Here is a 24,834-nt window from a genome sequence, read left to right as displayed (position 1 = left end):
CCGGAATCAGGATCAGTGAAAATGTTGCGTTATTTTTAAAGGATCCGTTGGATGGATGCGGGAGTAGGTATTATGCTGGAGTGTGTAAAACGCTTGACAGGAATTGAAGGAGCTTACAACTGTTTTCCATCAGTTGTTGGATAAAAAAACTTTTCTGAGCTCCAAAAAAAAAGTGCTTCTTAGTAGGGCTGGGCCGATCACTAAATTTGCCGATCATTCCGATACCGAAAATTTGCGCCGATGACCGGCGCCGATCAGGCAAATTAAGAATTTTATAGCTTGTTTAATGTTAATAATACAAATCTAAAAAAAAAATTAATGAAAACTTACCTTATGATAACTTACCATTTATTTAACACTTCTGACAGAGGACAAATTGTTCATTGGTTTTTAAAAATGAACAATAATGTAATGTAAGCGAAGTATTTCCTTTTTATACTATTTCTAGACCTTCCCACCCCACAAACCAAAGTACCTACCCATACGACAATTTTCACAGGTCTTGAACATAAGTGCTTTATAATATCTACAAAAGATTTTCCAAATAAATAACTAAAGGCCTACCGTATTTAGTTATTTTGTAAGTAAATTTGAAATGTACAACTTTGCATTTTTTTAATTCAGTATTTATTAATTTTGATTTAGCATGTAATGATCGGCGTTTGGTGATCGGTTAATAATTTGCAGATCGGTATCGATGCCGATGTGTTAAAATCGGCCGATTATTGTGATCGGTGATCGGCATCGGCCCAGCCCTACTGCTTAGAATTAATTAAATTTGATAAATCTCTTCCCCTTTTGCTTCCAAGTGAAGGAAGGTTGTCGCGTGGAGTTAATTTTGGTAGTTTGCGAGGAAATGTGTGTTTTTTGTTGAAAGTGTGTGTTGTGTGGACTCAGGGTGTGGCGAGAGCAGAGGGATCGCATTGTGGGGTTCCCGGGACGGTTCCACGCATGGGACCTCAACCATGGGGGCTGGCTCTACAACTCCAACTACTCCTGCGAGCTGTCCATGGTTCTCACAGGTACGGGAACCATGCTGCCAGGCATCGGTACTTGAGACTTTGAGAGCCACTGTCTCTTCACGCTGGGATGTGTGCTTGTGGGTTGCAGGCAGAGCTGAGTCCCATCCTCCAGCCAATTGTGTAGTAGGCCTATGCGAAGCTTCGACTAATATTCGATTCGACTCTGCAAAAAAAAAAAATAAGCCTTTTATTTTATTTGAAGCTTCGGTTGTGATACAAAGCTTTGCATCTGACGTGAAGCTTTGCATTTGTTACAAAGCTTTGAAACATTGGGAGCCAAAAATTCGCACACAAAAATATTAATTTTTTTTTTGTGTTTTATAAGTTTTGCTTGAATGATGTTGGTTACTTAAAAAAAATCAGAGTGCTTTTTTTATGAATGCCCAATATTAATATTATGCATGGTTATTTTATAATTTTTATTGAATCAATGACATGTATAGAGCCCTATTGGTTAATCACTTATTCAATTCAAATATTACAATTGTTAAACAATTATTATTTTTAACTTCAATTGTGTATATTATGAAATAAGTGATCTACATTTTCGCTGAGAACAGTATTCATAATTCTATTTGACTTGGCAAGTATTTTAAACATTTAATTTTGTATTTGCTTTGCATAAAAAAATATATTCTCACAGGCTTAGTAGGTAGAATGGTAATTCATAGCCCAATATATTGTTCATTATATTTTATAAACCACCCAATGGTTATAATACTCCTAGTATGTATGTATACAGTAGAACCCTGTTATAATGTTTTTCAAGGGAGCACAAGAAAAAAACATTATAAGCAGGAAAACGTTATAAGCAGGAAATCTCAATTTAGCACTTAACAATGTTTGAGTTTTGTACCAATGGACTCACCAAGCTATGTAAACAACTTTAATGTTAAAACCAAAGATAGTATACTTGATACATGTATTTTCTGAAACAAGCCAACAATTTTCCAACTTCGTATTGTTCCCTGGTTAAATTTTGTTTGTCTTTAAAGATACACTGCCACATTTTTTGTAAAATTGTCTCACGATTCATGATGACAACATTAAGAGTGAGAACGTCTACTCCTTCGCCACCTGAAATTGTTTAATTTTGGGATTCCTACGTATGAATGAAAAAAAATTATTTGTAAGCAATAGAAAACACTTTTAGTTATGCCCTTGCTCAATGGTTGGCAACTTAAATATTGTAGGACTATGTATGTATCTGAATGCCCACTGAAATGGCAAGGAAGAGAAGAGTTGACTAAGTGTGCCAACTGACACGTAACTATGAACATTGTGTACCTTCAGTATATTGCATAAAATTGTATTTTAACAAACTTATTGTATTGTATGGCAGTGGTTGTAAACATAAACATACATAAAGGAAACTTTTTATCGTAAGTGTTGGAATAATTTGGTTTTAAAACATTTTTTTCCTATTTATTGAATGTTAGAAACCAAACATTATAAGCAGGAAATTACACTATTTATGAACATTATATGCAGGAAATAAATACACTGTCCTTATGGGGGAAATATTGGGACTTTAAAAATATGACATTATAAGCAGGAAAACATTATATGCAGGAACATTATAACAGGGTTCTACTGTATACACAATTTTAGTAGCCTAAGCCCTAAGGTCACATTAAAAAAAATTATTTACTGAAATGTAAGTTCTTTATCTTAACTTTCACCAGTACTACTTTCTGCCATTGGTTGTACTGCGTTTACTAATTGTGATTTATGCATAAATATTTTCAGAATTATTCATTAAATTTAAAGTTGGTGAATTGACATGATTGAAATCTTGTAATGATATGGTAGATGGTCAGAAAAAGCTTTAATTTCCATTGTGGGTCTGAAACTTCAGAATTTTATTATGTTTTTGTAGGAACAGCTTTTGAAAAGGTTTTCTGTGTCTATAATCATTTGACGGTATTTATTCTCTGTAATTCTGTGCTGCATGCGAACAGGTGCGTAGTGCCGAGAGTATTCGTTTTTTGTTTTGTTTGCGTGCGTAGGAGCGGCGTTCGTCCACAAGTACTACCTCTTCATGTACTCGTACTGGCTGCCGCAGGCAGTGCGCGACAAGGTGGACGAGTACATGAACTGCGAGGACATCGCCATGAACTTCCTCGTGTCCCACATCACCAAGAAGCCTCCGGTCAAGGTCAGAGGGACATAGGCGTGCCTACAGGGAGGGCCAGGTGGGCCAGGTGGGCCAGGTGGGCCAGGTGGCCCCCCCCCCCCCCCCCCCCCCCCCTAATGTAATCACTCAGATCGGCATTTTCTCTAATGCGTTTGTTAATATTCGTATATTCCTGGCACTGTGACACTCAAACTGTTTTTCAGTGTTGCAGCGTGCTAATTAACAATATTTTTAAACATTTTATCGTTCTGGAAATACAGTCGCCTTAGTTTATTTAAAACACGAGGTCCCTTAAAATGGCCAAGCAAAAAAAAAATTTTTTAAGAGGTTTGTTAAAGTTCTGTTGTCTGAATTGCTGTGTTTGCATTCACTAAAAATAAGTTCATTTCAAGGTATATCTGGACCAAGCTATTGGAAAATTCGAGAGGGAAAAATGTGTAAGTACCCTTTAAACATTGTCTATGGAAAAAAAAACCATATTTTCAAGATTGTTAAAATCATACGGATATAAATATTAACTAGTAAACATATCTCGTTGATACTGCACAAATATATAAACACGGCAATGAGTGAATGTATTTAGGCTATTTAACATTCTAAATTCAGCTTCTGATTTAAAAATTTAGCAGGGCCCCCCCTAATGGAAATGTCTGGGCACGCCTATGCAGAGGGACACAGGGGCGTAGCCCGGGGGGGGGGGGAGTTTTAGGGGTTAAAAACACCCCCCCTCCTCCCTTAGCAACAAATCTTTAATTAATTTCTTATTCATCACTCAAACAAATTTCATATTAAAATTAATAAATTTTTTTTTTACCATGGCAATATTTAAATTTAAGTACCGAAAACTGCTAAAATAAGCACTATTTTACACCTTAAAATCAAAATTTTCCCTGGGGGAGGACCCCCGGACCCCCCCACTTTAATACGAGGGGGGGGGGGGGGCTCATACTTCTTAACACCCCCCCCCCCCCTACACAAATATCCGGGCTATGCCACTGGAGGGACGTCACCGTCATTCTACCATTAATGTTGCAGGGATCATGGTTTCTGGTATTTCAAACTTTTCTTTTTTTTTTTTTACCGATGTGTCAAATCACAATTTTGCTCAAATCTGAATCTCTAATTTGAATCCTAAAGAGTACTTTGAATATCTTGTATTTTGTTTTTTTTTTTCTAAAACTTGCCTAACCTGACAAATGAATTGACTTCTCATAAGTAAAATATGTTAAATTATTTTCTAATTTTTTTTATGGTAGAACTTTCTTGTTTTTGCTTTTTTTTAAGGAAGATTCATAGTTTTTTTTTTCTGTTTTTACTGTTATTTTTTTGTTTATACTTACAGGTATTTTACTTGGTATCTAAAGGTTTCATTATGGTAATCAGATATTTTACTCGTACATATTTTTACAGAACATGTTTCTTTGCCAATGCTCTGTGAATTGCTGTTCCTTTGTGACAAGCAAAAACAGTACGAGTGCATCTGGGTGTTTGTGTGTGTTCCGCAGGTGACGTCTCGATGGACGTTCAGGTGCCCGGGTTGTGCGGGCTCCCTGTCGGAGGACGAGACACACTTCATGGAGCGGCATAAGTGCATCAACTTCTTCACCCAGGTCGGTGGTCGTTTGTCGGCTGTATCTCTCGCCGCGGCGCTGATGCCATCAGCTCCGTGAACCTTATCTGTAAAAAATGTAGCACATAAATCATAAGTGTGTACATGCATTTGTGCATACTTTTCCGTTCTTTTCAGTTAAAACCACTTTGTAGCAAAAACATTGAAAAACTTGTTTTCATCTTGACAGTATGTATTTTCAGAGTGAGTATTTCCCCACAGAAAGGGGATTTACAGTACAGCCAGGGATTTCCCACTGAAAAGGAATTGTTTTTAAATAATAAATTTATTTGTGGCATTAGACCTTTCATTGTAATACATTATCATTAAGATATTCTATTTAAAAATACATTAAAAAAACACTACTTGATTTAACCCTTTGTTTTAAACTGTGGTTTAAACCATTGTGGTTTATATCAGCTAACCCTGCTAAAACATAGCCATATTTTATGTCTAGCTGGTCAATAATTTTTAATTTTTGTTTGAATGTCAAACACAACATGTTGGCGTTTATTATTAGACATTACTGTTCAAAGATTATGACTGATAAAAGTACTGCTGCATTGCGACTGCTGCATTGAAACGAAGCAGGCCAGTTATCGCTTACATGAGTCACGGAACAGCCGTGCCGTTGCGGCGCCAACCTGAGTGCAGTTCACGAGCATGCATGGCTTACAGGGGTGCGTTTATAATTTGCTCCAGCACTATGTTTGGCAACATTTTTCGTCTTGAATCACAGCATAAATTCATCTGTCACATCGATAGATCACAAAAATAAAAAATAAAAATTAATGAAAAATTATTTTTTATGGTTTATGCAAATGAAATCTGGCCCGGTTAACCCACAACCCGGATAACCTGCACCACGATAATAGGGTGTCTACTGTAGTCGGAGACTGTCCAATTATGTATATGATTAAAAACTTTTAGCTTACTAATTTGAAAATTGGTACGTTCATGCGAATAGCATATTTATGTCGTATTATGTTTGATCTGACTTTTTATTTATAAAAATTAAAAATTATCCTGTTGTGAGAAAATGTTTGTCGGAAAGCCTTGAAAACGCCCTGAGATTGGTAAGTCAGATGTTTGTAGGAATCCTGTTACAGGGAGGGAGGAATGAATAGGTTTTTAAAGTTGTCACCGCCTCGTGTACAACTACATATTTCCTTTTCGTGCACAGGTGTTCGGCTACACGCCTCTGCTCAACACGCAGTTCCGCGCTGACTCCATCCTCTTCAAGACGAGGATACCCCATGACAAACAGAAGTGCTTCAAGTTCATATGATGTCTGCGCATGCATGTGAGTGTCCTGCTTTGTTTACCAAGTATGAGATGGAATTACATACCTACATTCATAGTATTGAAACCCAGTCAAAGCTCTGCATTAATTAGTAGGCTTGTGCGAAGACTACCTAGTTTTTTTGATGCGAAGCGAATATCAATTCGAATGTTTAAAATATTCGCGAAGTTGAATAAAATTGCAAAAAATTGTTCTGGGGAAGCTGTGTTGGCACATATTTATTAAAATACAGGATTGAAGTAAAAAAAAATATATAATCTGTGAACGTTTGTAATTTTTTAACTGATTAAGTGATTAACCGATTGGGCCATAAATATATATACGTTCAGTAAAATCATTATAAAACAACCATGTATAAAATGAATATTGAGCATTCATGAAAGCGAATTGAGTGCCTTCTTTTGATTTTTTTTTTAAGTAACCAATTCTGTTCAAGCAAAACATATACAACACAAAAAAAAAATTTCTTAAGCAAATCTTAAGCATCAAATTTTGAAAGCTTTGCAACAAATGCGAAACTTTACATAAGACGTGATACTTTGCATTACCACCGAAGCTTCAAATAAAATGAATAGTAAATTTCCTGGCAAAATCAAATTGAATATTAAAAATAGCTTCAATAGATTTGTGTAGTCGAAACTTTGCACAACACTATTAATCATGGTTTTATTCAATCTTCAGTTATATTTAAATGTCTTCAAAAGAAAGTTATTATTTAAATAGAAAAAATTTTCCTAATATTTTATTTATGCTACAAAAATTATACTCATCTAATTAGAATTAGATGTAGGAAAATAACAGTATGTTTGTAATTACATAGATAAGATTAACATTTTAGCATAGCTTTTGAAAAATTTTATTTAGCATGTCTAGATAGTTATTCATGTTCACTGTCTGCTCTTGAGAAAAGAAGGGTCCAATCACTTGGTCATGTACAACCCCACACCACACATTCACTTTCGGACTATCTCCTATCTGCTCCCTAACCACATTTGGGTTTTCTGTGTCCATAAGTCTACATTATACCTGTGAACTTTGCCCGGTAAATGAGAAAATAAATAAATAAATAAATTAATATAGTGTTTGTGTGTGTGTCTATATATATATATATATATTTTTTTTTTTCCCCAAGAAATCTTAAAGTTCATGCTGTCCAGCATTTTCGTTATAAAATAGTTGACGAGCGTTGTGGCCATAAGGCTTCTTTTTTTGCACTAACTGAACCTTGTATGTACATAACCATAATTTCTTATGCAAAACTCTGTGTACCGTAGCATGTAAAATCGCTAGTTCTTGCATTTCAAGAAATTTTGTAACTCTCTTAACTCATAGTCACTAGGTTGCTTATTGAACTTTTTGCAGTAATTTCATTGATTCTGGGTATGTAGTTGATTTTGTTCCAAAAGCCACATCACACAGATTGCACGCTCGTGAATAGTTGCCATTTCAAAATACAAGTGATTGAGACAAATAAAGACTGCAATTTATGCCATATTTTGGTGCAAATAAAACCTACAGAGATTTACTTCAACTTGCTTCAAATGCCATAGCTAACTCAATTAGTACTCTATGATACATTTTCGAAACCTCTTGTGGACCTTAGACACACACTGTATTGTAGTGTTGGTGTTAACAGATATTTGACTTCACGTATGGTGCAAGACAAGCTAGTCAGCGAATGGTGCGGGCGTCTTCAGAAGTGGCCTATAGTGTCGTGCAGTCTCACTGGAGCATTCTGCTACGAGCGGTCTCTGGTGTTTGGTACGTAAGGCATTGGAGTCTTCAGTGTCAACGATGAAGCCAGAAATGTTGCAGGCGTCATCTGAAGATTTTCACATGCCTTGGTGTTGCAGTGAAAGCGTGGTGATGAGTATGTCCTAGCAGTTCCAATTAAATGAAAAATTATTATCTTTGAAAGATTCGTGCAATGGGAGTGCATGACTTGATGTAAGCTTTTGGACATACGCCATTGCTAAGCACATGTATGTCTGTAGAAGAAAACTACAAAAAACACAAATGACTAAAACACATATGATATAAACACAAATTAAGCAAAAAATTGCTGTTGTCAGGCTTGTTTCTGTTTTAGAAAAATGTTGTGTTTGTTTCTGCTTTTCGTTTTGTCGTGTTTTTGTCTCGTTTTGACTGTTGTGCTGAATTTTTTTGGGTTCAATATTTTTGTGCTGTCATCATTTGTGGGGGTTTTTTCGTTCTCTTCTGTTTTTGGAAAACTATTGTGTTGGTTTCATCTTTTCGTTTTGCTGTGTTTTTGTCTCGTTTCAACTGTTGTGCTGAATTTTTTGGGTTCGGTATTTTTGTGCTGTCATCATTTGTGGGAGTTTTTTCGTTCTGTTAGCCCATTTTTCTTTGTTTGTTGACCATATTCCTGTTGTGGAGTATTGTGTGGTGTTTATATCCTGACAACAGCAATTTTTTGCTTAATTTGTGTTTTTATCATATGTGTTTTTGTCATTTGTGTTTTTTGTAGTTTTCTTCTACAGACATACATGTGCTTAGCAATGGCGTACGTCCAAAAGCTTACATCAAGTTAAATGATAAATTATCATAATTTTAAGGAAATATTTTAGATAAATTATTTTGTTAGAAACCTTTTATTTACAGGTATGGTGTACGATTATTCCATCTCTCTTGAAGATTTAATGATTTTTTTATTTTATTTTAAAGGTTTTGGACATTCATATCTTTCAATTGATATTGGGATGAGTGATAATAAAGGAGTACTTTATAATTAATTATGTTCTTTTCATCTCCGATAAAAATTTCTCTCTTGTAATATATTATGTATTTTATGTTTGTTGACTAAAGATAAGACATGTATTTGCAAATTAGTCAGTATCAACAATCAAATATTTTATTTAATTTTGCTATACAATTTAAAGTTTAGACAGTTATATTTATACATACACACCCACATACGTGAGTACGTAGTGATTAATTTTTCTTGCAAAGAGCAAAGCACAAAGTTAAAGCACTGAACTTTCTCTGTCACTCAGACAACTGCATAAATTTCAATTTGGAAACACTTAAAACAATCACTATTACATGATGTTGCATAAGCCATGTTTTTCTTGCCATAATTATTTATCGATTCTCTTCATGAAATGAAGATTAGTCAAGTATACATATCTTTTCTAAATAAATTTTTGTACAAAGTTATGAAATTGTATTGACTGCTAGCATGCCTTTGCATGCCTAAATTTAATGTGCCATTACCTCTTGATTAACTGCCCTGATAGTAATCATCAATAATATCAAAAGGTATCACATATCAGCCATATTAATTGCTATGCATGACAGTTTATATACAAAAATTTGAAAACTTTGAGCTAAAAAAATATATTCACATATGTAAATATTATTATTTGCATTTCTGATCATTATACAAAATTACAATGTGGTTGGACTGATGAAGAAATGTCTTTCACTGCCTTTCACTTAAATTGTTGATAAAGTACATAATCTAGTCTAGTTTTCTCTAAAACTTACAAAATGTTGTATCAAGCTTTTTTGAATATTAATAATCAAGACTGCTTGAGGAACTGGTATTTAATGTAACATTTCCTGAAAAATAATTACAGGTGCAGAAACCTTTCGTTTAAAAACCTTGGGATCAGTTGTTTCAAATATAGAATTTTTTTGTTTCGAGATTTAGTGGTTGGCCAGTTCCACTGTTTTACTGTTTTACACCTACTCTGATTTGGTCTTATATCATATGTCATCCCAAAAATTATTGGTCCTTAATTTTATGCAATCTTTTATTCAATTTATCTTTGTATTCAGGCTCCAAGGTCAAGAATGTAGGTGTTTTGTATTAGAGGTTATATACATAATATTCAACATTGTCTCGTACTTTATCTCGTATTCGATTCTAAGTTGTTTTGCATTCAAAGCTGTATTATACTTGATTTCGTCAATATAATCGAGATTGTCTAATGTTTATTATTGTTGTGTATTCAGAGTTATCGTACATTCAAAGTCATATTATATTCTAGGCAGTCATATATTTGACGTTGCTTGTAGGCCTGTGCGAATTGCCAAAATTTATTATTCAAATTCGATTTGATTTCAAACAGACTTTAAAATCACGAATATTCATTTGTATTAAAAGTGTAGTGAAGCTGTTAAATATCTCCCCTAAGATTCCTTCCCCCACAATTGGCCCTCTTTCCTGGAGCTCCACTCCTCGGGAAAGTGGCGATGGGGATTTGAGACATTTGTCAGGGTCTCGGTGGCCATCTCTTCGCAAGGCAGCCGAGTTGCGAGAGGCGCAACGAAGTCTTTCAAAGGTGTTACAAGACAGGTGTTCTCCGCCAGAGTATGCCCAAGTTCGGCAGACTTTAAATGACTAATCGAGACAATTTCTGGTGCAAGGCAGTTTATTGTGCCCAAAAAACACACACTGTCAGCTGCCCCTACAGTGCCAGTTGAGTAATGGAACACTAAACAGAATGGGATGTTGAACAGCCTGCGGCGACCTTGCAGTCTTCTAGTAGTGCCGGCCGCACAATGCCGCTGAGAGGCGTCGGTATACATACGGACGGTCGAGCGGCAGTTACCTAACTTTCAAGATAGTGCACCACGATATTGTCAAGATTGTGCACCACAGTGCGCCTGGAAATGGATGGCCGAAACCTTTCAGATGTTCTAATCGATTGCAGACAGGCGTTAGTGGTGTCGGGTAGGCTCTTGTAGTTGAAGGGTGTGGGACTTGGAGTGCAGGAAGTTTCGGCTGTTGGTGGGCGAGACGAGTTGAGGCACAGCGTTCCGAAAGACGACGAGTCATCGGCGACTGAGCGATTACCGGCGATCACAGCTGCCGCGCCCTCTTTTATCGCAATTCTGGCTGTGAGGAATGTACCCAATGGGGAGGGAGAGCAATGCTGATTGGCACACATATTGAGTAGATGGTGGAGGGAGGGGAAAAGGCGCTGCACTTTTTCTCTCCCCTCGTGCGAGACTTGGTGGTCCAAGGTCACGCAGCAGCAATGAGCCAGGTGCATTTTGTGCAGCTACACTCGGCCGGTGCGGTGGCCCTGAAGAGGGGAGAGGGGTGAGGAAATTTTTGTCTGCTGACATTTTTGGTGCGAGGCACTAATTAACCTCATGTAACTATCAAATTTGTGTTTAAAATTCATTGTACAATATAAATGCATATATTACATTTTCAATTTATTGATTGGCTTGGAGATAACTACCCAGAGTTTGATTACAACATTTGCACAGTTAACATCAAAACGGTTGAGGTCAGACTAATGGACTGATTGTAAGACGGAAATTGTTTGATAAGTTGAAAACAAGGCATTTTGCAAACACATGAAAAAAATAATCCATAAAAATTATAAGGCATACTACTTTTATAGTTGGGTAATTATAAATATTAATGTTCAATCCATGTATAATTATTTGTAAGTTGATGTTGATATTTGTATTTTAGAATATTTTGATATTTTTATTTGAATTTGATTCAAACTAAAAAAAAAAAAAAAACACTTGTATTTGCACAGGGCTAGATGCTTGTATTTGAGGTTGACTTGTAAGTGAAACATTTTCTAGGTCATGTTCTTATTTTTGAAATTTTTTAATATTTGCTATAAATTTATATTATGGATGGAACGTATTATACTTATTATTATCTCATCTTATGATTTTTTTATATTGTCATATATTCAAGATCATTTTATATTCGTGATTGTCTTGTATGTGAGATTGTGTTAATTTAAATACTGACTCATCTTTGAAGTCACCTAGTATTTGAGGTAATCTTAGAATTTGTTTGTATGATACTTACATTTGATAATTGTTAGGGGTTGCAAAATTAGCATCTATTTTTTTTCCCAAAATTAACATCTATTATTGTGAATTTAATAATTTTGTTGTATTTAATTAACTTAATATATATATATTTTAAAATGTTTCTAAAATAAAACTTGATACTTAAATACAAATAACCTACAAATAACTCTTATTTTTACTTAAAAAATTGGTAATGCTTTAGGCTAGCAAATTTTAAGTCGCAGGTTTAATCCATTCAATCAAATGGATTAATTTGGTGGAGCTTATATTTGGAAGTTATTTAAGATACAAGTAAGTTTCTTGACTGCATCACAGACACTTGGCAATACCGTATTACAAATCATGCTGGTCATGAAAATTAATATCCAGAACAATTGTCATAAAATCACCACATGGGTCAAGTGTAACATTTGGAAGAAAGCCAAGTACCTGTAGTTCTGCTGAAGCGAAATGCAAGTCTGCAGCCTGTCTAGTTTTAATCTTATTAGCCATCTGTGAGATGAGAGAATTAGTGGCAAAAATGGTGGATGTGTTGTGTTTGTGTATTAACTGATGTGCTGATAAGTCTTAAAACAAGTAAATCTTTTGTGATCCCGAAATTGTTCTCGATTTTGGGGATTCCGCACAGCCCTAAACAAAAACGACTGAATATTCGTTTTTTCAAAGTGTTAGTTTTCGAAATTGAATTGAATATGAATACTGAACTCTTTGTTTGGATCTTTGAAAATTTGAATATAATCGCACAGGCCTGAATAATGCTGTCGGGCATTGAGAAGCGATCTGCTAGTTGCCATAATGTTCTGAAGTGGCCAGCTCAAGAAAGTGGCGTGCTTGATGTGTTATCGTGAGGGTGAGGTTGCATCATCGTGCTTTCTCAAAGTGTTCAAGGCCATTGTGGTATGTGTTTAAGTTCTAGAAAGTTCAGGTGTCTTTTTTGTGTCTCCACAATTATGTACATACATATTTATTTTGTATCATGGTGATGATTATGTATTCAAATGAAATGTGCATTATAAGAGGAGAACTTGGAACTAGTCGCTCTTGTGGTGCTATAACACTTTTTTTTAATATCATATCTGAGTGATTTATTATCACATGTTTATGTACCTAGTTTTAGATAATCAGCCATCTAAGGAACCATGTTGCCCCAAGTTATCTTTGAAAGGTATAAACTTTAGCTGCACATAAAATGCAATGAACTGCTTGTCATTTGTTTTCACATGAGTGTAAATTCTGTATTTTTTTTTTTTAATGTTAAATAATCGTTCATGTATTTTTCTGGTTCTAATTGTTATTTCCATTATTTTGATTTGGTTCACTTTTCCTTTTTCGTATCATACCACACCTTTTCTTGTCTGTTCTAATTCTAACTGTTCCTCATAAAACTGATTGAATATGATTGCAACCATTCCATCTCTCTCTCTTTTTTTTTTTTACATATATTTGGTTGGAAATTGTACGTACTTGTGAAATAGAATGATCTTACTAGAAGAAGAACAATAGTTTTATGTGCTGACTTACTTGAGGAGATAAGGTAATTTATGTTTGGATGGAAGGTATGTGACTTTTCAATTCACGCCATTGTGAGCTCATTATTTCGCAATAGATTTCAATGATTACTTTGCAGTTTTTGGTGTTTTTTTTTTTTTTTTCGTAATTGCAAGTCTGACGAAGGCTGTTCAAACAAAAAAAAAATTCCTACCTTCAATGGGTAACAAAATTGTAGCTTGAGAAGGTGACTGCTTAACACAGTAGTTTGGTTGTATAAACTTTCATACATACGGTATGCGTGCATGTAGTTTTGGAATGATAGTTTTGTATTAGAACTTTATCTGTGGAATAGATAAATGTGTCATTTTATCCAAACCATTGCATCATAGGTCGTATTTTCCTTCATTTTTACATTTGGTATTATTTTGCATGTCTAATTTATGCATGCTTATTAATTATTGCTCAGTTTGTATATAAGCTATACTTTCTTTTTGTTTGGTTGATGCGTCCATTTATTTGTGGTGTGGTTATGGTCATACCTATTTCCAGTAGAGGTCTGCGAGTATTCGACAAATATTCTAAATTCGTGAATAATTAAATATTCGATTCAATATTTCATTAAGAATCTTCCAAAATTATTTCTTATTAATATGGGACTTACAAACAAAAAAAAAATTATTGATAAAATCTAACTTATGAGGTTAAGATGATTTATTGAAAAATTTAGATTGATTTTCTCACCATTATCCACACAGGTTTTTGTATTGAACAAATTATCAGTGATTATGATTTTAAAATATTATAATTTAATAATACTCTATTTTATGTATACAAACAGTGATAACTACTAAACAAATTTCAAATTTCAAATTTAAAATTTAGCTGGTTTAAGATAATGTATTGTCAGGTCTTATTTATTTTTTTTAATTTCCTTCATTTTACACCTCTTTATCATGGTTCTATATATATTTCTCTTTTTTTTAAATTTTCATTTTACTTTATTTTGGATACATTTTTCTCGGACTCCTGTGAAGTGTGAAGATGAAACAAAAGTTTCGATATATGTTCAAATTCAATTAGAAAAATATTTAATATATGTTTGAATATTGTGATATTCAATTAAAAATTCTATCCAAATAAAAAAAAAGTATTCGCAGAAGCCTAATTTTCAGCCTTTTTTCTCCCCCCTTAAGACTCATTATAGTGACAACTGACAAGAAATTGAATATGTTTGTGAAACCTGCAGTATAGTTTTATTTCATTTTTATTTTCAAGTTTGCTTTTCAGTATAAGACTAGTGTCATATGTACTTGTGAAATTTAAAACTAGATTAGATTTAAGAGGTTTAATATAAACTTGAATGTATTAAGGTAGTTTTGGGATGAGTAATATGCTATAATTTATATATAAAAAAAGCTTTCGGATTCAACAGATTGAGAAATTTTAATACTATAAACACAAATCATTAGAATAAATTTTTAGATTTATGGTTTCAGTATAAAAAAAAGTGTTTAATATAGAATATTTTTTACTAACCACCATATTTTGATGGGTACTTGTATCCAAAGGTAGCAAATGAGTGGAAAGGTAGGGTAAATCATTACTCATTACTGAAATAAAAATGCTGCCAATATAAGATCTCTAGTTATTGAATACCTCCGACTTAAAAAAATTTCTTCATGTTGAAATTTTACTTAAATTTTTACTTTTTACGCTACCCAGAAACTTGAGTAACACCATCTTTATTCTACATTCAGGTTTTTGCAACCAATATTTTTTTTAAAGATATTCTTGAAGTTGGCGATACTGCTTATTTGTGTTGACACAGCACTTTGTAGTGCGTCTCATCCTTAGATTGCAGAGTGCGTTTAAAGGATATACACTCTCTTTCCGATGCACCATTTCTACCATTAGCGCTGTCCTTGTGTGCTATGTTGTCAGATCTACGCCATTGAGTAGAAACATTTCAGACTCAACTTTGTGATGTAATGAAATTTTTTTTAAATATGTTTATGAAACATTGTATTTTGTAAAGTATAGTAAAATTTGCAATGAGAATTTTGGAAATACATAATTCCTGTTGTATTTCAAGAGCATCTTCTAATAATATTCATAATTTATCTCTTAAGGAGTGGTAATTGAAAGCTGTCATCTTGTTTTCAACTTTTTATTTAACAGTTTTCTTTTATGTGATTTAAATAAATAATTGTAGCTTTTTTTGAGCACAGCGCCTAATTTTATGAAATACTTTGTTGTTAATAGTGACGGACTGGCACAAATAGTATCTCCTGTGAAATAATAATTGGTGTTTAGGATTGAATTATTTTTTTATAGAGTGACAAATGTGATAATACTGCCAATAGACACAAATTTATAGTCTTCAAAAAAATATCAACAAACAGTAAAATAAAAAAAATATTAAAAGGTATTAAAATTAAAATAATAATTAAAATTGTTAGTGTTAACAAGTCAGGTATTGTGTATCTGACTATAGTGGTCGCCATTTTCTCTGTACTGCAATCTAAGCATGAGACAGTGAGGATTTAGGCCCATTCTTAATTATAATAATCTTCCTGAACATGTGGTCTTATTGTCCGGTACAGAGTAATAGTAAACAAGATTATAATTACTCACTTGTTTACTTTTGGAAAAGGTATGATGATAAACATTGTTTAGTATGCTTAGTAAAGTACATTTTCATTAGTATTTTATTGGTAAATTTTAAAAATTACGTATGAAATGAAGTGCACATGTAGTTAGTGATTTTCAAGAGGATTTTAAATGCCATTACCCACATACTGTTACACTAAAGTGATACACTTTCATTCCATTTTGTTTTTATTACTGAATGTGTGATTCAATAAATTTTTTTCTTTAATAGAGACGTACACATTTTCTGAGCATTATTCCTTAGGTAGCTGCAATACTATGACTATAGTGTATTAAGTAAGGCACAGTTTTTCTTACGTAAAATATTGACGTTTAAAATAATAAAATGCAATACAGTGTTTTTGCATAATGGTAATTTTTATTACACAAAATATTATTAATATAATTAGTCAAAAAGTTGAAAATGCTGATATTGAAACTTTGTAGTTTACATAACCATGAATGTTGCTGTGAAATATTTTTAAACTTTTAAACACAGTAAATATTTCATTTCAGTTGCTCTCTCATTTTCCAGCAACATAGTGATGAGAAATGTAGAGTGGGAAGTAATTAAGGGCCCTTTTTAAATACGAAAACAATTTTAGCAGTATTGGTGAACACTAAATAACAGAAATGTATTTGTATGATTTGTGTAATCTCAAAGTTTTTGTATTGAATAAAGTGTAATATGTGTAATTATTAATTATATACCCTGAAAATTTGTGTTAAGAAAAGTAGTTTTTACCATGACAACTGTACAAATACTACAAAAGTTGTCATAAAACATTTTTTGTAAATACTTGTATGTTATTTTGAGGTGAGAAAAAAATTATACATTTTTTTTTACTAGAAGTAAAGGTTAGTTATGTTTTCTCCTAGAATATGTATTTTATGTACATTAATTGTAAAAAAAATACTTAGCTTGCATAACATTTTGGTAAATTATGTTTTATCCGTATCAGATGTGCCAAAGATTATATGCATTGTATAGTTGTAACAAAATTTAAGAGACACTATTATGAGTAGACTTCATGAAAAGATTGATTGTGCAACCAAAAAATAGGCATTGGGTATAAACTTATACAAGAAAAGTTAATGAAGTTCATTTTCATTTAAAATTGATAGCCAAATCAAAGTAAATTCCTATATTACTACCTTGCCTGTGTTTTGGATGAATATTTTTTTTTTTACATTTGAGAATTGTGTTTGTTTGATAACTCTGTTTCTAGAATATAATTCATATTCCTGTATAGAACCTGAGGCTCATAGGTGTTTGTTGTTACCCTTCAGTTGGGTGGTTGCATATTTTGTAAGTTCAGCCGTGCCAAATTTTATGAAAGCAATATTTGTGTAAGGCTGTTAGTTTTTTAATTGTATTTAATTTTGCACGGCAAGTTTGAAAATTTTGTGGAACATTGTTATGATATACTTATATACATGTGGTAAAAAAATTTAAATCACGTTACTTTAAGCAGACAAATGCTAATATAAGTATATAACATTAATCATGCTTTCGAATCTGTGCTGACTGAACAATATACGGGCTTGTAAGTGATTGTCGTGTGATGAGAACAGCTGTATTTTGACTCTGCCACTAGAGTTGATGCAAGCAAATTGAAACTGCACTGATTGATAATGGCTGTGCTGAGGATTGTATTAAGGGGACTTCCTAGTAAAATATTTTCTATAAAATATGTTTTTGTCCCTTGAACATTTTATCAGCAAATAGTATTACTAGAAAACATTTTTTTATAAACATAAAAAAATATGTCTTTGATTTGAGTTAATTAATTTTTTGTGTTCATAAATGAAAACATTGTTGGTAAGAATGACTATAAAAATGAAATTTTTTACACATTATCTGTGCAGTTCACACAAGATGAGTGAGGAAAATTTGCAACTGTACACCAGTTTACATTTTAGCCTCCATTTTGTCTGACAATATTCTATCATCACTGATAATCATTTCAAGAAATCAGACAAAGTATCGCATGCTGAAACATAGCCAGCTTTGCACAAGGTTTTTATTTTTAATGGAAGTTCCATTAAGTCACAAAGTAAAAAGATACACAAAATATAAAGTAAACCACAAACCAAGATAATTGTATTTTAACTTAAGTAAATTGAATAATTTTTTGGTTCTGTTTGGTGCTGCTATATTGATCGAAATTGTATTCCAAAAATGAATGGTAGTTAAAGCAGTACTTTACTTAATATACAGCCCGCTAGTTGTTTTCTCTCAGTTCTGTTTCAATTGTTATTAATTAGACAATTTTTGAAAATATGTTTTATGTACAAAAATACTAGTGCCCTTTTTATGTACTTTTTTCCTTTGTTGTTTGTGATAATGCATTTGTTTTGCTACAAATTTGAACTTTAGAATTTTTGACTCCTGTACATAACCAACAGCTGTGTCACTTGTTGTTTGAACTGTTGTACTTCACCGAGTGAGTGACTAAATCAAAATTTAAACTTTATAATTGTAAGGATAGAACTGTCATTTTTTCATGAATTATCATCCGTACTATTTTGTAACATAAATGTATTGTACCTGTAAGTTCTTAAGATTTTAAATCCTTTAGCGGTACCTTTGTTTAAAGCTGTATTTTTGTAGTTGATTGATTAATGAATTACATGATTAATCTGAGAAACTGCACATCCAGCTTTATGATGCTTTATGTCTACTTTACTACTCAGTGAATCTGCAAAATAATCATGCATCATAGCATCAAAGAGAAATGCTAACTCCTAGAAATCAAACAGTGGGCAGAATTAATAAACCATGTTGCATCAATTAGCAGGCAAAATAGCCACCTATACTTATGTAACGTCACAATGCATGTGATGATCACAGAAGAACAACCCCACGTAGTCAATTAAATTTACTTAAGGGGAAAAGATAAAAGTCTAAAGATGCGATCTCAGAACCAACTGTTTTAAAGAGACAATTTTTTTATCATTCGTTATTGAATATTTGTCTATTAGGCTGAGAGTTCTCGTTAGTCTATTTTATGAGCCTGTCAAGAGCTGGGTTATTAATAATACTTTTTACAATTGTTGTCATTCTTCTAATGGATTAAACTCTTAACCAAAAACCACTCACAGAAATCTCTTATTTGTTGTTTTGTCAACTGCAGGTATTCCATACAATTATAGAATTATTCGGTTCTAAGATGCATTCGTTTTGTCACTTTTTGAGATCAGAAAATTAGTTGCATCTTACAGTTAATGAAGTCTTACATTTACAAAATTTATTAAACTATAGGATGCTTCTATTTATTGAGTTTTTTTTTTTAATTGTGAGAATAAGGTGGGGCTTAGAATATTGATGACTTCCAGTTGTAATTCAGGATGTGGCACGAGGAACAGTGTTTACTAGTCAACTGTTGCGACATAAAACAAGTAATTGCCACCACACCATTGTGTATGAAGAAACAGATCACTTTCAGGTTGTGAAAAACAACTGTAGAATGTATGTCATTTTATGTATATTCTGGATTCACCAGACTTTCTGCTAAATAGTTTTTCTCTCATGTTCAGTAATAAAGTGGTGACTTGTAAAGTGTTTAAGAATTCCATAATATGTATTAGTGTGGTTAGGATCTAAAGATGCAGGATCTAAATATAGTTTGTAGTAAGTAAGAAAAACGTTCTAATAAGAAAGAGACTCTGTGAATAATTAATTATGTCTATGAAATCAAGATTTGGGATTATCGCTCAAAAAAGAATTTGATTAATTACAAAGTTCATACTTCACTTCTTTTACTTTTAAGTACATATACATTTTAATTCCGTAAAATAAATTTCACCTAACTACTTCTTGGTCTCTTGGGAGTGAGGCCATATCTACCATTTATATTTATATGTTATACATTAATAATTGGATATAATTAATTTAACTAATCAGTACTAAGGATTTTTCAGGTACTTTTTAATTAGAGTTCACTGTATAGTATGTTTCAAAGACAAAAAGTAATATATTTTGGTAACATACAAAAAAGTCTGAAATATATGTACGTACATAGTTTTTTTTTAATTGTAGGCTTATCTAGTTGTAAAACCACACATAGTTTGTTGATTTAGTCATATTCTTTCAGTTATGCTCATTTATTGGCAACACTGAGTACAAATATAAACATACATTAATAGTTAACTTTCAGCATTATCTTGAGCTACTCAATTTTTTGTTTACATCATCATTCGTTTGTGTTACATGTCTCAGATCATTATCTGATGTGTACCCTTTGCTACTTTGTAGGTGTGTTGGTTATCTACTGTGATACATAGGCGATAAAACAAATATAAAACAGGCTGAGACTCTTGGAAAATGAAAGTAACTTGTTTCTTGAGCATAAGATTATAAATATGTCAGGACCTACTCAACTTTGGAAAATAAATGTTTGGAAAACCAAACAGTTTAACAATTACATTTACAGAAATAGGTACAGTATTATCTTATAAAATAGATTGAATTATTTAGACTTCACTGGTTGTTCAGTCTTCCAAAAAATTGTTTCTTTCCATCAGTTGTAATATTTATAGTTTTTGCTCTCTTTGCATCAAGATGGGGCATTTATGGAATTGATATAGACATGATGTTAGATTATTAGCAATAAAGTGTGAGGTAAAAGAGATGTAATTTCAATGTTCCACATTTTGTAGGCATAGCCTCATTATAGTTTTTTAGTTTTAACATATTTAACAGGGTGAAAATGCAATACTCCCTAGAAATTGGTGTTTTTGTTTGCCTAAGGTTTTTATTGTATTATTCATTCAAATTTTCATCCATCCCCATTGATATTCATGATCATCTGTCCAAATACTGTAAATAATAATTTGGATCACGAGTATCAGCTAAACGCCCAACCATTTGGTCTTATCATCGAGACTTCTACTTGGTGGGCCGAAGGTCCCGGGTTCAATTTCGCGGCAAGTCAGGGATTTTTCAACTGTGGGAAGTTTTCCTTCCAGATTCAGATTTGTGTGTTGTGATGCCGGTCACCTCTGTATCGCGGAAGGCAGTGGTGTACCACTGCAGAATCACATGGCCTGCAGCTTCCTCCTCTACCACGGCCGAAAGGGCAGTGGCAGCCATTTTGTGGTGTCCTAATATTTTGTGGAAGGGGCTTACAGGGGGGAAGGGGTAGGGGTTAATGGAATGGCCTCCAGAGAAACAAAAAATGGTTGGGGAGCCCTTCCCAACTCTTTAAAACAATGATTTTGTTACTTTATCTTAAAATATGTTGATATCATTAAAATTCAAATAAATTACATTTGTGATATATAATGAAAAGGGGTTTAGTATTTATGTAATTACAAACCCTTTACACTACAGGTGCGTTGGTAAAAAAAAAAGAGGCTGGTGCGGGGCCCTGCTAGTTCAGGGGCTCTGGGCCATGGGTGTTATTCCCAGGGGCAGGTGCCTATAAGCCCTTATTGTGGGGGCCAGCTTCGCTCTTGCAAACTTGTAACCGTGAAATGGGAATGATAAACCTAATCCCCCCCCCCCCCTTCCCCAGGGAATTCTACAGATTTTCACCCCTGCTCCTGTCCTGGGTTGTTGCCCTGTCCTAGAACCGCCCCTGCAGAAGCGTTCAACATTATCAACAGCGAAATAGATAAGGATACAGAAAAATAATGGGCTGCGGGGCTAAGTGCATTAGAATACTTTCCTGTGAAACCAAAATCAATCTGTCAGCAACGGATACTTCAATTTTTTTTTTCATTGCAGTGAAAAAGTACATTTTGTTGCTTAAAAACACAATTTTTTTCATAATGCATGGCAACAAGTCTGTCTGCATTTTGATCCGGCTTTGAATAACAAATGAGTAAGGGACTATTTTTTTGCTGTATGAATGCTGCATGACTGAACATAAAGATACATAGCAGGAGGGATACATGATTTTTGATCTTGTGTTTTTCATAATCCATAGGTGTACATACAATGCTCTCTCATTGCTAACATTTTTGTAGAACATATAATTGCACCAGATATCACCTTTTTGAGTAGGTCAAGAACACTTGACGTTTTTGGATTGAACGTTATTTGATGCACAAATGCAAACAAACATTCATAATTTTTGTAAATAGTTACAAGTTCACTTCAACTAATCAAACAACCACACCATCACAGATTCCAAAATTGCATTTCTAGCATGCTGTCTTGTGTTGCAGTACTTAAGCGCACAAAGGGTTTGTAATAAAAATAAGTACATGTATAGTAAAAGTGATTTTTTTACATCCAAAATTCTTTTGTAGTTCATACAGGAAGCAAGAAAGTACTCGTAATGGGGAGCAAAAGAACTGGTGGGTTGCACACTTAACAGATACCCAGGGCCGGCGCGTCCATATAGGCAAACTAGGCAACCTCCTAGGGCGCCAAGTAGCTGGGGGCGGCGCAGCACGACACATAACAGCTGATATAATATGTTTAACGATTATTGAAAGTAGATGAAAATGGATTTTTGTAACAGTTTGGAATGTTTATATTGATATAAGTAATTATTTAAAGTCCACGGTGACCTGTTTATGATTTGTAATAAGTAAAAAAGTAAAAAAAAAAAAAACACAAGCCTGCTTACTTTTGATCGCTGACAAAATCTTAGGCTTACGTAAAGTATTTTAAGGTAAGGAAATTTTTTTTTGGGGGTTTCCGGCCGGGGGGGGGGGGGGGGGTGGCATTAAGATTTTCGCCTAGGGAGCCAATTTACCTTACACCAGCCCTGCAGATACCGAAATCGTTTCTGCGGTGAAACGTCAAAAATATATTGCGGTTTTTCCTTCAATTTTTTTAACACGCTGTGATTACTAAACCTAGCACAGCAAAATTAAAATTACTCTGTAGTATGATAAAGGATGCCAACCTGCTCCTATTTTTTTTATGGGGATTTAAAAAAGAAACCTGCTTTGGGGAATAATGTTTTTTTCCACGTGTTTTCACAAAAACGGTTTAAATAATAAAAAAAAAAAGTACACACAAACTGGCAGCCTTGCTTCCGTGAGAGCTTCGAAGGTGAGGGACGGGTGCTTGAGGCAAGTGACGACACCACGGGCGGAGGGCCGGGGGCAGAGCTACCGGGCGGGCCGCCCCTCACCGCTGGTCGCCGGCCTCGGGCTGCAGCGACGCCCCGGACACCTTGCGGGACAGCGGCTGCCAGTCGCCGCCCGTCACGGCGGGAGTCTGCGGCGCGGAGGACGGCTGCAGCGCGGCCAGCAGCACGGAGCTGCTGCGGGCGGCCGACAGCTGCCGCGCGCTGCCCTGCGCCCAGACACACGGCGGCTCGCGTGTTGCACCGATGCCGTACTCGCGAGCGGTTTCGAAACAAAGTATTGATACTGAAGTTATGAGTGGTTTTGAAAGAAAGTATGGATACTATAAGTTATGAGTGGTTTTGAAAGAAAGTATGGATACTATAAGTTATGAGTGGTTTTGAAAGAAAGTATTGATACTATAAGTTATGAGTGGTTTTGAAAGAAAGTATTGATACTATAAGTTATGAGTGGTTTTGAAAGAAAGTATTGATACTATAAGTTATGAGTGGTTTTGAAAGAAAGTATTGATACTATAAGTTATGAGTGGTTTTGAAAGAAAGTATTGATACTATAAGTTATGAGTGGTTTTGAAAGAAAGTATGGATACTGAAGTTATGAGTGGTTTTGAAAGAAAGTATTGATACTATAAGTTATGAGTGGTTTTGAAAGAAAGTATGGATACTGAAGTTATGAGTGGTTGGTTTTGAAAGAAAGTATTGATACTATAAGTTATGAGTGGTTTTGAAAGAAAGAATGGATACTAAAGTTATGAGTGGTTTTGAAGAAAGTATTGATACTAAGTTATGAGTGGTTTTGAAAGAAAGTATGAATACTGAAGTTATGAGTGGTTTTGAAAGAAAGTATTGATAATATAAGTTATGAGTGGTTTCGAAAGAAAGAATGGATACTGAAGTTTTGAGTGGTTTTGAAAGAAAGTATGGATAATATAAGTTATGAGTGGTTTTGAAAGAAAGTATTGATACTATAAGTTATGAGTGGTTTCGAAAGAAAGTATGGATACTATAAGTTATGAGTGGTTTCGAAAGAAAGTATTGATACTATAAGTTATGAGTGGTTTTGAAAGAAAGTATTGATACTATAAGTTATGAGTGGTTTCGAAAGAAAGTATGGATACTATAAGTTATGAGTGGTTTCGAAAGAAAGTATTGATACTATAAGTTATGAGTGGTTTCGAAAGAAAGTATTGATTCTATAAGTTATGAGTGGTTTTGAAAGAAAGTATTGATACTATAAGTTATGAGTGGTTTTGAAAGTAAGTATTGATACTATAAGTTATGAGTGGTTTTGAAAGAAAGTATTGATACTATAAGTTATGAGTGGTTTTGAAAGAAAGTATGGATACTGAAGTTATGTGTGGTTTGGAAAGAAAGTATTGATACTGAAGTTATGAGTGGTTTGGAAAGAAAGTATTGATACTGAAGTTATGAGTGGTTTGGAAATAAAGTATTGATACTGATGTTATGAGTGGTTTTGAAAGAAAGTATTATACTGAAGTTATGAGTAGTTTCAAAAAAAAAGTATCATACTCAGTGAAGGATTAAAAAGTATCGATGCTTTTCCTTAGATACTTAACTTTTCTGTTCAAATTAAACATGTTATAAATAACAAGAACTTGTTTGTATTCGAATTTTGACTCGAGAAATAGCAGAACTCAGCAAGATAAAGCAGAATGAATCAAATGCAAATGAAAGAGCATTATAAAATTTCTGCTTCAACACTCGCTCAGTTGTTGTGGAAATTGTCACAAATGACCCAA

At 33.7% G+C, this 24,834-nt stretch overlaps 2 protein-coding genes across 2 annotated transcripts in view; one reads left to right on the top strand and one right to left on the bottom strand.

The window, feature by feature from the left end:
• The window catches only part of LOC134531986 (exostosin-3), a 40,129-nt gene extending 20,359 nt beyond the window's left edge, over nt 1-19,770 (top strand). The window contains exons 12-16 of the mRNA XM_063368092.1: nt 898-1,022; nt 3,032-3,180; nt 4,665-4,769; nt 5,952-6,071; nt 7,708-19,770. Coding sequence (XP_063224162.1) covers nt 898-1,022; nt 3,032-3,180; nt 4,665-4,769; nt 5,952-6,056 — 484 coding nt within the window. The 3' untranslated portion in view covers nt 6,057-6,071; nt 7,708-19,770. The remainder of the gene's footprint in view (nt 1-897; nt 1,023-3,031; nt 3,181-4,664; nt 4,770-5,951; nt 6,072-7,707) is intronic.
• Nucleotides 4,748-24,834, bottom strand: part of LOC134531985 (adenylyl cyclase 78C) — a 504,301-nt gene continuing 484,214 nt past the window's right edge. The window contains exons 27-28 of the mRNA XM_063368091.1: nt 23,120-23,283; nt 4,748-4,836 (exon numbers count right to left, since the gene is read on the bottom strand). Of these exons, the coding sequence (XP_063224161.1) occupies nt 4,833-4,836; nt 23,120-23,283 (168 nt within the window). The 3' untranslated portion in view covers nt 4,748-4,832. The remainder of the gene's footprint in view (nt 4,837-23,119; nt 23,284-24,834) is intronic.

The sequence above is a fragment of the Bacillus rossius genome, chromosome 5, assembly GCF_032445375.1.
Source record: "Bacillus rossius redtenbacheri isolate Brsri chromosome 5, Brsri_v3, whole genome shotgun sequence".
NCBI lineage: Eukaryota > Metazoa > Arthropoda > Insecta > Phasmatodea > Bacillidae > Bacillus > Bacillus rossius.
Note: the sequence above shows the minus strand (reverse complement) of the source record. Positions and strands in the feature narration are given on the sequence as shown.